Here is an 11,888-nt window from a genome sequence, read left to right as displayed (position 1 = left end):
TTTTCAACGTATTGTCGCAAAACAATAAGATTCTCTTCTTTTGCAGCAGTAAATTCAGATGGAGCTCTGGCATTAAATGAATCTTGAATCCATGCAAATTTATCGATATTATCATTTCGAAAATATTTTTCAAACCAGATGGTAAGCTGTGATAAATGTTCTTCAAAAATAGATTTCATACCTCGAGAGAAATCAACTCCACTGGAAGTCAAAAACTGTTGTAACAAGGGAAAACGTTTATTTCCTTTGTCTTCATTAAGTTCGGCGTTTATTTACCGAAACATCCGGTAAAACAATGCCAAAGGACGGTCTGGAGTTTTTTGCCGGTAATGCGGTCTGGCAACACTGTTCTCTTTTCGGATGCAGCCAGCTTCTGCTAGTTTCCGCAATATAACGTTGCGTTAGGAAATTAAAGCAGTAAAATGCCTAGAATCGACAATGACATTAAACTGGACTTTAAAGACGTTCTTTTAAGACCTAAGAGAAGCACGCTGAAGACCAGAAGCGAAGTAATGGAAGGCGAAATGGTTACTGGCGCTGCTCTTGTTGCTCCGGCGTGTAGCTAACCAGATTTCTTTTGCCTCCTCAGGTCGACTTAAATCGTTCCTACAAGTTTCGAAATTCCGGAAAATGTTACGAAGGCATTCCCGTCATCGCCGCCAATATGGACACCGTCGGAACTTTCGAAATGGCAATTACTCTTTCCAAGGTGAGTCGAAAATAAAAATAAATCTCTGCAAATTTCGTGTCGTCGCATCGTTTGATTATGCAAAAGTTTTTCGTACCGGCTTCTGTTTATGCGGTAGAAACAATTGTCGGTAATGTGAAATTTGATTCAGACTCGTACGTTGACGTTTTTGTTTGGCACTTTAAGTAGAATCGAACTCGTGCCGGAACACGAAGACGAGAGAAAAAATTATTGAAAATAGATGTGGTTTGCATTCTGGGTGCTGTCGGACCGCTCCGGAGGACGGAAATCTTGCCTTTCCAAAAGCATTTTCGAACCGCCGGGTCGAGCGCGGACAAAGTGGAAGCGTGGTGCCACCGCGAATTTTTGTTCGGAGGTGCCGGCTGTCTTTTCCGAATGCCGGTCCGTGACCGGAGAGGGTCTCGCATTTGTCGTCGATTCGTGTGGAGTTAACTGGGTGGCGTAAACGGGATAAAAGTATAAATGTAAAGCATTCTGTCTTGTACGACAAATATGCGCCTTGGATGGTGGTAGAAAATGACACGCAAAATATACCCCGACCGTGCCATAATCACAGAAGGAGTGGTTCGTCATGACAGACTGGACGTCGTGTTTGTCGATAGACAAAACAAAATCACACACGTAGGTGTTGTACAATGCACAAAATATGTATGTTGAAAAAATTAATAAACTCGTCCACAAAATAAAGTGGCAAATGGATGAGGTACTTACGTGCCGGTGGTCTTTTCTTGCGTGGGTATCGTACTGCCACATTAACTATGCGAGAGCCTCGAAACGTTAGGGCCTGCGATGGCACGTACATTACGTCACAGAAGGCCGTTGTACTAAACTCTTGAACTGCACTTAGGTATATTAATAATTTGTTTCACAGTTTTAGTTATGCCTTACCCTTGGTCTAGCATAGTGCTAGGTACTAGTACTGTATACATGCTGTCTAGGGTTTGTTCCATCATTCCCATAAAAATGTAATCCTATAAGCTCCAACGTAAATTTTAAATATGATAGTGCTCTTAACAATATATATTAGAGATGAGTGAATATCACTTCAAATTTGGATATTAACTAGATCTCAAATATTCAAATACAGTCAAACCTGTTTTTATGCGCTCTTTTTATGTGCGATTTTTATTTGTGCGATTTTTTTAATGCGAATTTTTAATTTGTGCGGTATAGTTGGCGACTAGTCTCGTGCGATTCGTCATGTCTTACGTTGACTTATTATAGCTAAATAAACTTATTATAGCATAAATGCACTTATTATAGTAATATTATTGCATGAATATGCAAAAAATGAAATAATTTACTTTTTAAGTCAACAAAACACCACCTGGACAAAAATATGTAAAACAGACGATAGATCAGACGATGCAGTCAAGTGCTGACATCTGTTGTCAATAAATTCTATTTCGTACGGTTTTGAGTTATTTTCTACGTGAGACTTTTTTTATGCGGTCCCTGTTGACCGCATAAAAAAAATATTTTTTTAATTGTGTCGCGAAAACTATTATTTACAGCCATTCGTGAAGTTTCGTGAGATTTTTTTTAATGCGTTTTTTTTAATGCGGTCCCTATCCCCCGCATAAAAACAGGTTTGACTGTACTTGAATACCTTAAATACTTAGCAAACTTAATTACCTTATATAACTTATTTAATAATTTCGTTTAATATTTATTATTTAACTTATTCTATTTATTTATCAATTCATTATTATGTAGAGAGTCAAACAATTTAGTAAATTTTAAGAAATGAAACTTCAAATTTTTCATTTTGACTTTGAGTACCTTATTAACTTAGTACTGTTATCTCAACATCAATAGATTAATTAATGATCTCATTTTTGTCTACTGCATATTTCTATATATGAACAGAAACATTTGAACACATTCAGGATCTAGTCTGCTACTTTTCCTGTGAATTAAAACAGAAGTACTAAAGACAAGGTTGCTAGATTGGGTTTTTTTTCCCAAAATAGAGACTTTTTGAATGGAAATGCAGAAGATACATTGAGGGAAATTGGGGAATATATAATTTGCCTGAATGAAGAAAATTTCAAAAAAAGCTTATTGAAATACCTAATTAAGATGCTATTATATGATTTTATAACATCATCTTGATATTACTAAAGATATTAAAATAAGAAGTATAATGAAATTGACTTTGCCTTTAATCTCATGTATTTCTTAATTTTGAAATTAAAAAAAAAAGAGAAATGTTTGTTTTATCATAATAAGAAAATTTTGAATCAAAAGAATGTTATTAAAATGTTCAGATGTGAACATCCCGAAGCCCCGATATTTTAGTAATATGCCAAACTACTGCCAGATTAAATCAGGCTACTTTACTGCTATTATTTTTAATTAATTTAACCCTGATATGCCCAATGACCTATGTGTAGTACACACCAAAAAATTTGAACATGTCTGTATGAGTCATGAAGTAGCAATATTATTATTAATTCTTGTTAGTTTAAGTTTCTGTCTTGTAACTGACAGCTGCTGGTTTAATTGCTAGCAAAAGTTTTTCATCTGTGTAAAGTATTTACTACTAATTTCAGAGAATGGAAAAATATAATGTTGGATTTGCAATATATGTTAATTTTTACATCAATGATTAACTATAAATTTTTGTTAGCAAATATTTTGTTTAAAATAACAGTTGTATAATGTATATTCAATCTGATTAATAAACTAAATATAAATAAGTATTTTATATTTTCATTAGTAACCTATATGTAGGACATTGGGAATATAAGTATGTATTAATTTTTTATCTTATAGAGTGTTTTCTCTGCACGATGCTTTGTTAATGGTAGCGGATGGTGACATAGTAGAGGATACAATTACTTTATTACCACACAACAATAGATGTGACAATTGTTTGTCACAAAAAACTCAAATGACAAACATTTGGGAGAACAATCTTGCCAGCATCCAAATGCAAAGTGAAGTTGAGCTGTTTTCAAAATATAATTTAGATACTGATTGGGATTCTGAAAATGAACTCCCTCTTGCTCAACTCTAAAATATACCCTAGGTAAATTTGATAAAGTTAGTTAAAATGAAGAAAGTGTTTAATTAAATTTGAGAAGATTTGTCATCAAATTCTGAAGTTTTTGAAAATTCTTACAGGAATGACTTTTCTAAACATACACCCTTCAAGTCTTTTCAATTTATTTCTTGACAAAAAGCTGTTGAAAATAATCACTTACAAAACTAATTGGTATGCTTCTCAGAAAAATAGATTAGTATGAATTGAAGTGAATGAGCGAAAATGTTTTATTGGCGTACTTCTCACTGGGTACATCTCAGTCCCTAGAAGAAGAATGTATTGGGAACGCTCTGAAGATGCTCACAATGTACTAGTTTATGAAACAGTTTGAAGAAACAAATTTTAATTTATTTTGTCCAACCACTCTTCACTCATCTAAACAAGAATTTTTCGAAAATGCATTTATCAAAGAACAAAGTGTAGATGAGATGATGGTGCCAAGTACAGGTAGATTGGTGTAAGCAATATATTCATGGCAAGTCAATATGCTACAGATAAGCTCATAATGCATGGCAGATTCATAAAAAGTTTGGAGGAACAATGGATCACTTGTCATTTAGACAATGTAGGCAAATATACTGCTTGTTCAAAACAAGAAGGGTTTACTTATCAAAGAGGACATTTATCACAAAAAAATCTAAAATTTAGATTTTTTTGTGATGAATGTCCACTTTGATAAGTAAACATTTATGACATCAGTCATAGTGTACTTCTAGATTCCAGAAGTACACTATGACTGATGTCAAAAGTGCTATTATACATAAAATGTATTGTTATATGTCATACCAAATATTTTGATAATATACCGTATTTTACGGACTATAAGACGCACTTTTTTCTTCGAAAAATTGCTTCCAAAATTCAGGTGCGTCTTATAGTCCATAAAATACGGTATTATGTACCCATTGTCTTATATATAGGACACTTTTAAAAGAACCTATTAAAAAATAAAACATTGTTTATTAGCAAATAAAAGTGTTTAATGAGTGCTTTTAGATCAGATATATTGTAAAAAATACTTTTTAATTATTAAAAAACTATTGGGCATATCTGAGAAAATTTAATTTAATTAAAAATAATAGCTGTAAAGTAACCCAATTTAATCCAACAGCTGATTTGTATTTCAAAACAATTATTTTGTTAAATTCTCTAATTTCAGTATTAGTGATTATTGCAAATTTTCACTGTCCAATATGTCTGCATAACACAAGATGTATTGCTTTCCACTCCATTCTATTGTGTGGTGAGGAATATATATGATGTATATGAGTAATTGAAAATAGTTGAAATCATTGCATCTAAATGCTCTTGGATGGAATTAATATATGAGCTCTTATACATCAGATCTTTGGAGAGGGATTTTGTGAATAATAGGAAATTTAGTACATATTTCACTCCAATCAGAATAAATGTATTGAAAAAGTCTACTTTATTGGTGAATATAAATGTACTGTACAATTTTCTATTCCAAGCACTTTTGAGTCATTGGGAACACGATTGAAATAGTAGAAATTAGATGAACAGAACATAAAACACTACTCACACTTGAAGTCTTTCAATTTGATCCCTGAACAAAAAGAATACCAATTCAAATTACAAACACTTCAAATTCTGTCATTTAAATTAACATTGCAGATAGCAGACAATAACTAAACTAAACTGTATCTCCTAACAGAATTTACAACTTTGAAAACATAGAATTTTGAATTGGAGACTTACAGAATTGATTGAGGCATTAATTTTTAACAAAATTAACTATAATTTAATTTTAGTTTAATTTTTTTATAAATTAACATTAATTGTCGGAACGTAGTGACGACTAATACTTGACTTTGTGCATTCCTTGTCCGCAGAATAACTCTGGAATGAGTTGTCCGATCTTGATGAAATTTTCTAGGACGACTCATCATCACTCAAGGATGAACTGATTAAAATTTCAACTTTCAAAAGTGATCCGTTTTTGTAGAACTGGATATAGGTGTTTTTCTTCAGTATGGATCATTTTTGAGAGTTGAAATTTTAATCAGTTCATCTTTGAGTGATGATGAGTCGTCGTGGAAAATTTCATCAAGATCGGACAACTCATTCTAGAGTTATTTTCTTGACAAGGAATGCATGAAGTCAAGTGTTCGTCGCTACCTACACGCACGTGTAGAAGTGCCATCTGGTGGTCGGAAGATATGACAAGCATTAAAACGGTAATTTTGAAAAGTAAATGTTGTCGCTAACTGGACACACAAGAAATATAAAGAATCTTTATTGAATAATAAGTTTAAACAAGTCTTCTTTTTAAAACGTAGAGCAGCAGCGATCAATATTGATGGATTTACGATCCATTCTCTCCTTCGTCTTCCGATCGTTAGTACGAAATTTCGATCTCTAAATAGAGAAGCTGCGCAGAGATTCCAAATTGAAATGAAGTCGCTCAAATTCATCATCATCGATAAAATGTTAATGATTGGTGCAAGAATGCTTTACATGATCGAGAGAAGATTGAGAGAGATAAACTCGGAGAAAGATGAGCCGTTTGGTGGATTCTTTATCTATTTGTTTGGTGATTTTCGTCAGCTTCCTCCTGTTAAAGATACTCCTCTCTACTCGAGTGTTTTTTACGATGTAATGTCCCAACAAGGTAGATTCGCATTTGATTCTTTTGAGAAGTTCATTGAACTTAGTAATTCTCATAGACAAAATAGCGCAGATAGTTCCTTCACGGATGTCTTACAACATCTAGCTTCGGGTGATTTCTCTGATACAGATCTGAACATTCTGACGACAAGAAATCGAGCCTATTTATCCAGAGATGAACTTGATCAGTTCCAAACGGCAGTAGAGCTATATCCAACAAACGAGCAAGTTAAACAAAGCAATGAAGACTACTTGCAGTCAACTGGATGCCCTTTTGCTTATATAGCAGGGGTGGGCAAGCAAGAGTTCAGTGGGAGCCGAAATGTAAGTTTTGCAAAATGCATGGGAGCCGCAGTTCTGTACTATCGTGGTGGATAGTATGGTAAGGCCGGAAAGGATAGCACTTTCAGCAAGAGCCGCATGTAACTCAAAAAGAGCCGCACTTGCCCATGCCTGTTATATATCATCTGAAAACACTCCAGATATTGCCCTGCCTTCGTCCAAAGATGACTCAAGCTCTTGGTCTCTTGGTCCCTCCAAGTTTTTGAATCTCTCAGTTAATGCCAGAATCATTCTAGAGTCAACTTATGGGTGCAAGGAGGTCTCGTCAATGGTTCACTAAGAACTATATGCTACATTATATATGTTCCTAATGCTCGCCCTCCAGCTCTTCCACTGTTTATTTTAGTGGAATTCAATAGCTATCAGGGACCTTTCATCTATGATAATCTGTTTCCAATAATCCCCATAACACGCACTTCGAACGATGACAGTATATTGCCATCTCGTAGACAGTTTTCCTTTACCTTAGCATACTCGATGACTATACATAAATCACAGGGATTAACTCTTCCAAAAATCAAAATAGATATAGGGAAAAAAGAAACAGTTATCGGTCTTATCTATGTTACATTGAGTACAGTGAAAAAATAACTGACATAGTATTTTTAGAGTTACAGATTGACTCGTTGCAATCTTTATTGTAAGTCCAAGGCCTATAGTGATAGACAGAATTTCATGAGACATTGGCATAGCAATTAATTAATGGGTTATTCTGACGTTATATTTGTACCTTTAAATGATCCAATAGAAATCATATATATTGTTGAGAATGAATGATTCTTTGTTTCTTTTTTCCTCTTAATCTAGAAAATAAAGGTGCAAGCAGCTTCGTTCTGACTACACGCTGATGTAGCGTTACTTAATTAGTTATAGAAAAACACATCAAGTTTTACCTGAACAGCTATTTTGGTTCATTGTGAACAAGATGATTCACTATTCCATTATCATATAGGTGTCTGGAGAACCCAATAAATGTTTCCAGGTTTATGGATTGGTCAAGCAGGGCCTGTAGTATGTCCAACTCATTTGTCAGATTTGACAGATCTTGAGTTTTTTTTCTGGGTTTCATTAAAGATCTTGTATTCTTTATTTTGTCTTTGCTTACAAATCTTGCTGAGTTCAAAACTCAAATTACATTGTAGTTACCAAACTGACAACAGATATACTGATTTTGAGTTTGAAAATAAATTTAATTCAGGTGGGATGTCTGTTGTTTCACCAATGGCATTCTTATCAAACTAAAATGACTGAGGTAGAACTTGATGTGTTTTGTAAAAATTACTATAAAGTAATGGCTCAGTAATTCTGCAAGTTTGATTAAAATTCTATGATTTCAAACTTCTAAAGTCCTTTTTGAATCATTGTATTCTATGTTAATATTTATTTTTTAAGATTATATAATACATGTCACAATAAATAAATGCTTGTTCTGTATCATCACAATGCCGGGCTTCGATTTTTAATCATATTTTTAATGTATATAATTTAATTAAAGTACATGCTCTCCACTTCGAATTAGTAGTGGCTTACTCCTTACATCATACTTATACTTTAACAATAGAGTTATGCCAGTCATCTATCTAACACCTTACAGGGGAAAATTTTTTAATTGAAATAACATGAATTCTGGTTTGCATCTTATCCTTCTTCTTAATCGGGACTTCCTGCCCCTAAGGTTTCCATATCTGGCCTCGTCTTTCATCTGTCTAACTTCATTTTCAAGATTAAAGAAAGATGGACAAACAATGACAGTGGGAATTTATAGGTCTATAATTTTTTAAAATTGCAGCCCAACAAGAACTTTGGTATAGGTGTAAATTTTTAATACAAAACAACAATTTATTATTGAGTAGGCCAACCATACATGCTGTTTTTTTCCCTCTCTCTCTCTTCTAGCCATCCTACCATTTTAGTAAAATTTTTATTTTTGTCCTGTTTGTTTTTTTTTTGAAAATCAAAAGCTTCTCTTCAGTTTGTATTCATTGTATATTATATTCTGAATGCACGATTTATTAGAAAAAATTTACTTTTCATTGGTATGGGTCATAAATTTGAATTGTCACTGTTGAGAAAGATGCATGGGTGTAAAAAAATAAAGTTTCAATGGATTTAAGGAACATGTTACATGAATAGAAACAGATAAAATTAAATTATTTGATTAATGGGCATTTACACAATAACCAAGCACTTGGAGAAATGGAATGAAGAAAAATCAATGTGCATTGTCTGTCTAGAAAGTTTCAGGACTGTTGTTCTAAAAAGTCCAAAAGTAAATAAAGATTTTTAATTTTTATGATATTCTACATAGTTACACTCCTTCAGTATACCATTGACAACACAACCATTCACAACTGGATATAGTTGATAAAAAAAAAAAAAGACAGCCACCAAAAACCAAAACAACCAGCAGGAAGAAGGAGATAGAGCCAACGTTTTCACCTGTGTTGAACAGGCATCATCAGACTAAATGACCCCGCAACTGTTAAAACAATGGAGGATTGCTGTACAAGTGTGAAGAGATGTAACATAAGAGACAGGGATAGAGAAAGGATAGTAACTTTACAGTTTGTAGAATGACTACCATGCAGGGGGGAGGAATCAACATTGTGAAAGTTAATGGTGGTATTTTTGTGGGCAGTTTTGTAAATTTCAACCTGCTGTAAACTTACTATCCTCTCCCCTTCCTTTCTTTTTCTTATGTCACCTCCTCTCTTCACACTTGTACATCAATCTTTCATTATTTTAACAGCTGCAAGGTCATTTAGCCTGATGATGCCTGTTCAACACAGGTGAAAATGTTAGCTCTATCATCATTTTCTGTTGGTTATTTTGGTTTTCGTGGCTGTTTTTTTACCATTGGCAATGTTTATATAACGACTGAAAGCTGCATGAAAATTCTTTTGTAATACTCTTCAATTCATGTCATTTAGACTTGAATGTTTTCTAAATTGTCATACTGTTTGCCCTTCATGTATATCTTGTGACATTTTTCCTCTTTCCATGGCTCAAGGTGCAAGATCTTGTGAACATATGGTGGATGAACAAGCACAATGACTTGTTTTTGAGATAAAACTCACTGCACACTTCTAGCTGAATGGGTTGATGCATTGTTATGAAGCAGAAAAAAATCTTTTACTTCCCATTTGAAGTGAACACACTGAATCCTATTACAAAGATGTTTCAGCACACTCAGGTAGAAGCAGGAAATCAGTTGTGTGTGCTAGGAGCAGGAAGTTGTAAATCTTCCCAATGTTTACATCTGTCGAACTTATGGCCAGATATCCTTGTGTCATCTTCAAGCAATTGTCTCCATACACAATTTTCATGGCATTGTAAGTTTCCGTAGCTGTTTTACCAAGTTTAGGATTACTGTTTTTTACTCCATCACACATTTTTTAACAAACCAAAAAAAGAATTATTTTTACAAGTGTAGTATAGAAAAAAGACTGACAATAGCATTCTTAAATAAATCATGTTTAAACATGAAAGTTTTAATTAAAAGATTATACAGTACTACTAGTCTCTCTCATAAAAATTGGTCCCAGAACTTTCTGAACAGATGGAGATGGGTCAAAATATTTAATTAAATACACAAAACCAATTTTGAATTCCAAAGCAATTTGATAGAATTAGTACTTGGTTTTCCTGAAACTACATCTTCTGTAAAAAGAATGTATTTGTTACAGTAAAAACTGTTTTAGTAAACGCGTTTTAACTAGTTGAAACTAGTTTTTACTGGATGTCATTGTTAAAACTAGAATTTACTTCTAGTCAAAAATGAATTTGAGTTAAAACTAGTTTTAACTAGACAAAACGGGTTTTAACAAAATGGCTTAGTAAAAACTGTTTCGACCAAGGTCATTCAGCTAACACGTTCCTATAGTGTATGATGAATTTCGTATCGCTTTAACCCTTTTCCCCCGACATCTTGTTTACGTTTATTTTGCGATCCCTCCTAGGGCAATATAGGTCAGTCAGGCGATATTATTTTAAAAGTTCACCAAAAATCAAATTATTATTATATCTATATGAAAAAAATCACTTACACTTATTAATATCTTTAGTTTTAAATACGATATTTTTCAATTGCATTTTATTAGAAAAATTTATAAGAAAAAAAATAATATATATCAGAACTGACACACAAACTTGATAATTCGTAACATTTTGTGAAAATTAACATTGTCTAGTTACATAGTTGTTTGCTGGCACTGAGCCAGAAAGAGGTAGAATATTGTTTTGTACAATTCGATATAACACTTATGCATGTATGTTTATTCGTTGTGAAATTATCGCACATTATATCAAACGTTTGTTTGAAATCAAAATTTTATACTGCTATCAACTAATATAATGAATTATTATACTTCATTCACTTCATATCAAACGAGATTATATCTGTTGTTAATAAATTTTACAAAAATCGATATTTACCAAAGTAACGATGAATCGGTACCCTCGAAGTTTTGCTTTAAAAGCCAGAGTACTGATCGATCGGTGCCTTCGGGGACAAAGGGTCAATTAATGTTAATAACACAGATATGTGACCAATGTTTTCAATAAATATCGTATTAAATAATACAAATGTTTTAATCGCAGTCATCACTTTATTTATTTCCCCCAAACATATTTATGTAGCTAAAATTAGTTTTAACTAATGTTAAAAGTTAAAAAGTTAATGTTTGATTTTAGTTTTATCTAAAATCAAAACATGTACAGCAGTAAATTCTAGTTTTAACTAGACAAAACGGGTTATAACAAAGACATTCAGTAAAAACTAGTTTCAACTAGTTAAAATGTGTTTTTACTGTAACATATTCACACGTGAATTTTCTGTGGTCAAAATAGAAATCAATGTTAATTAATTATTGAAGCCATGAAAGCAATGCTAGTTATAAAGCAAAATTGTGACTTATAATATGATAACTGGTATGATAAAATTGTGACCAAGTGGAACTCATTAATCAAAGTAAGTTCATCTGAAAAATATACTTTGTTTGACCCTGGAAAACTTTTACATCAACATGACTATTAAATTTGATATCATATTGCAATAAACATAATTATTACCTTAAAAACACTTCCAGCAGATAGACTCTTCAACATATGTACATTTTCAGCCCCTTAAGTGGCCCTCTTCAGGTATAAGAAGGCCTCTTA

The 11,888-nt window shown here is 32.9% G+C and overlaps 1 protein-coding gene across 2 annotated transcripts in view; it reads left to right on the top strand.

Moving 5' to 3' along the window:
- Positions 1 to 341: 341 nt before the first annotated feature.
- Positions 342 to 11,888, top strand: part of LOC136990503 (GMP reductase 2-like) — a 40,615-nt gene continuing 29,068 nt past the window's right edge. For both annotated transcript variants that reach the window (XM_067288902.1, XM_067288901.1), the window contains exons 1-2: positions 342 to 509; positions 590 to 709. In XM_067288902.1, coding sequence (XP_067145003.1) covers positions 423 to 509; positions 590 to 709 — 207 coding nt within the window. In that variant the 5' untranslated portion in view covers positions 342 to 422. The remainder of the gene's footprint in view (positions 510 to 589; positions 710 to 11,888) is intronic.

The sequence above is a fragment of the Centruroides vittatus genome, unplaced genomic scaffold (assembly GCF_030686945.1).
Source record: "Centruroides vittatus isolate TY-2023 unplaced genomic scaffold, ASM3068694v2 scaffold_944, whole genome shotgun sequence".
Classification (NCBI taxonomy): Eukaryota; Metazoa; Arthropoda; class Arachnida; order Scorpiones; family Buthidae; genus Centruroides; species Centruroides vittatus.
This window is presented reverse-complemented; position numbering and strand designations above follow the sequence as displayed.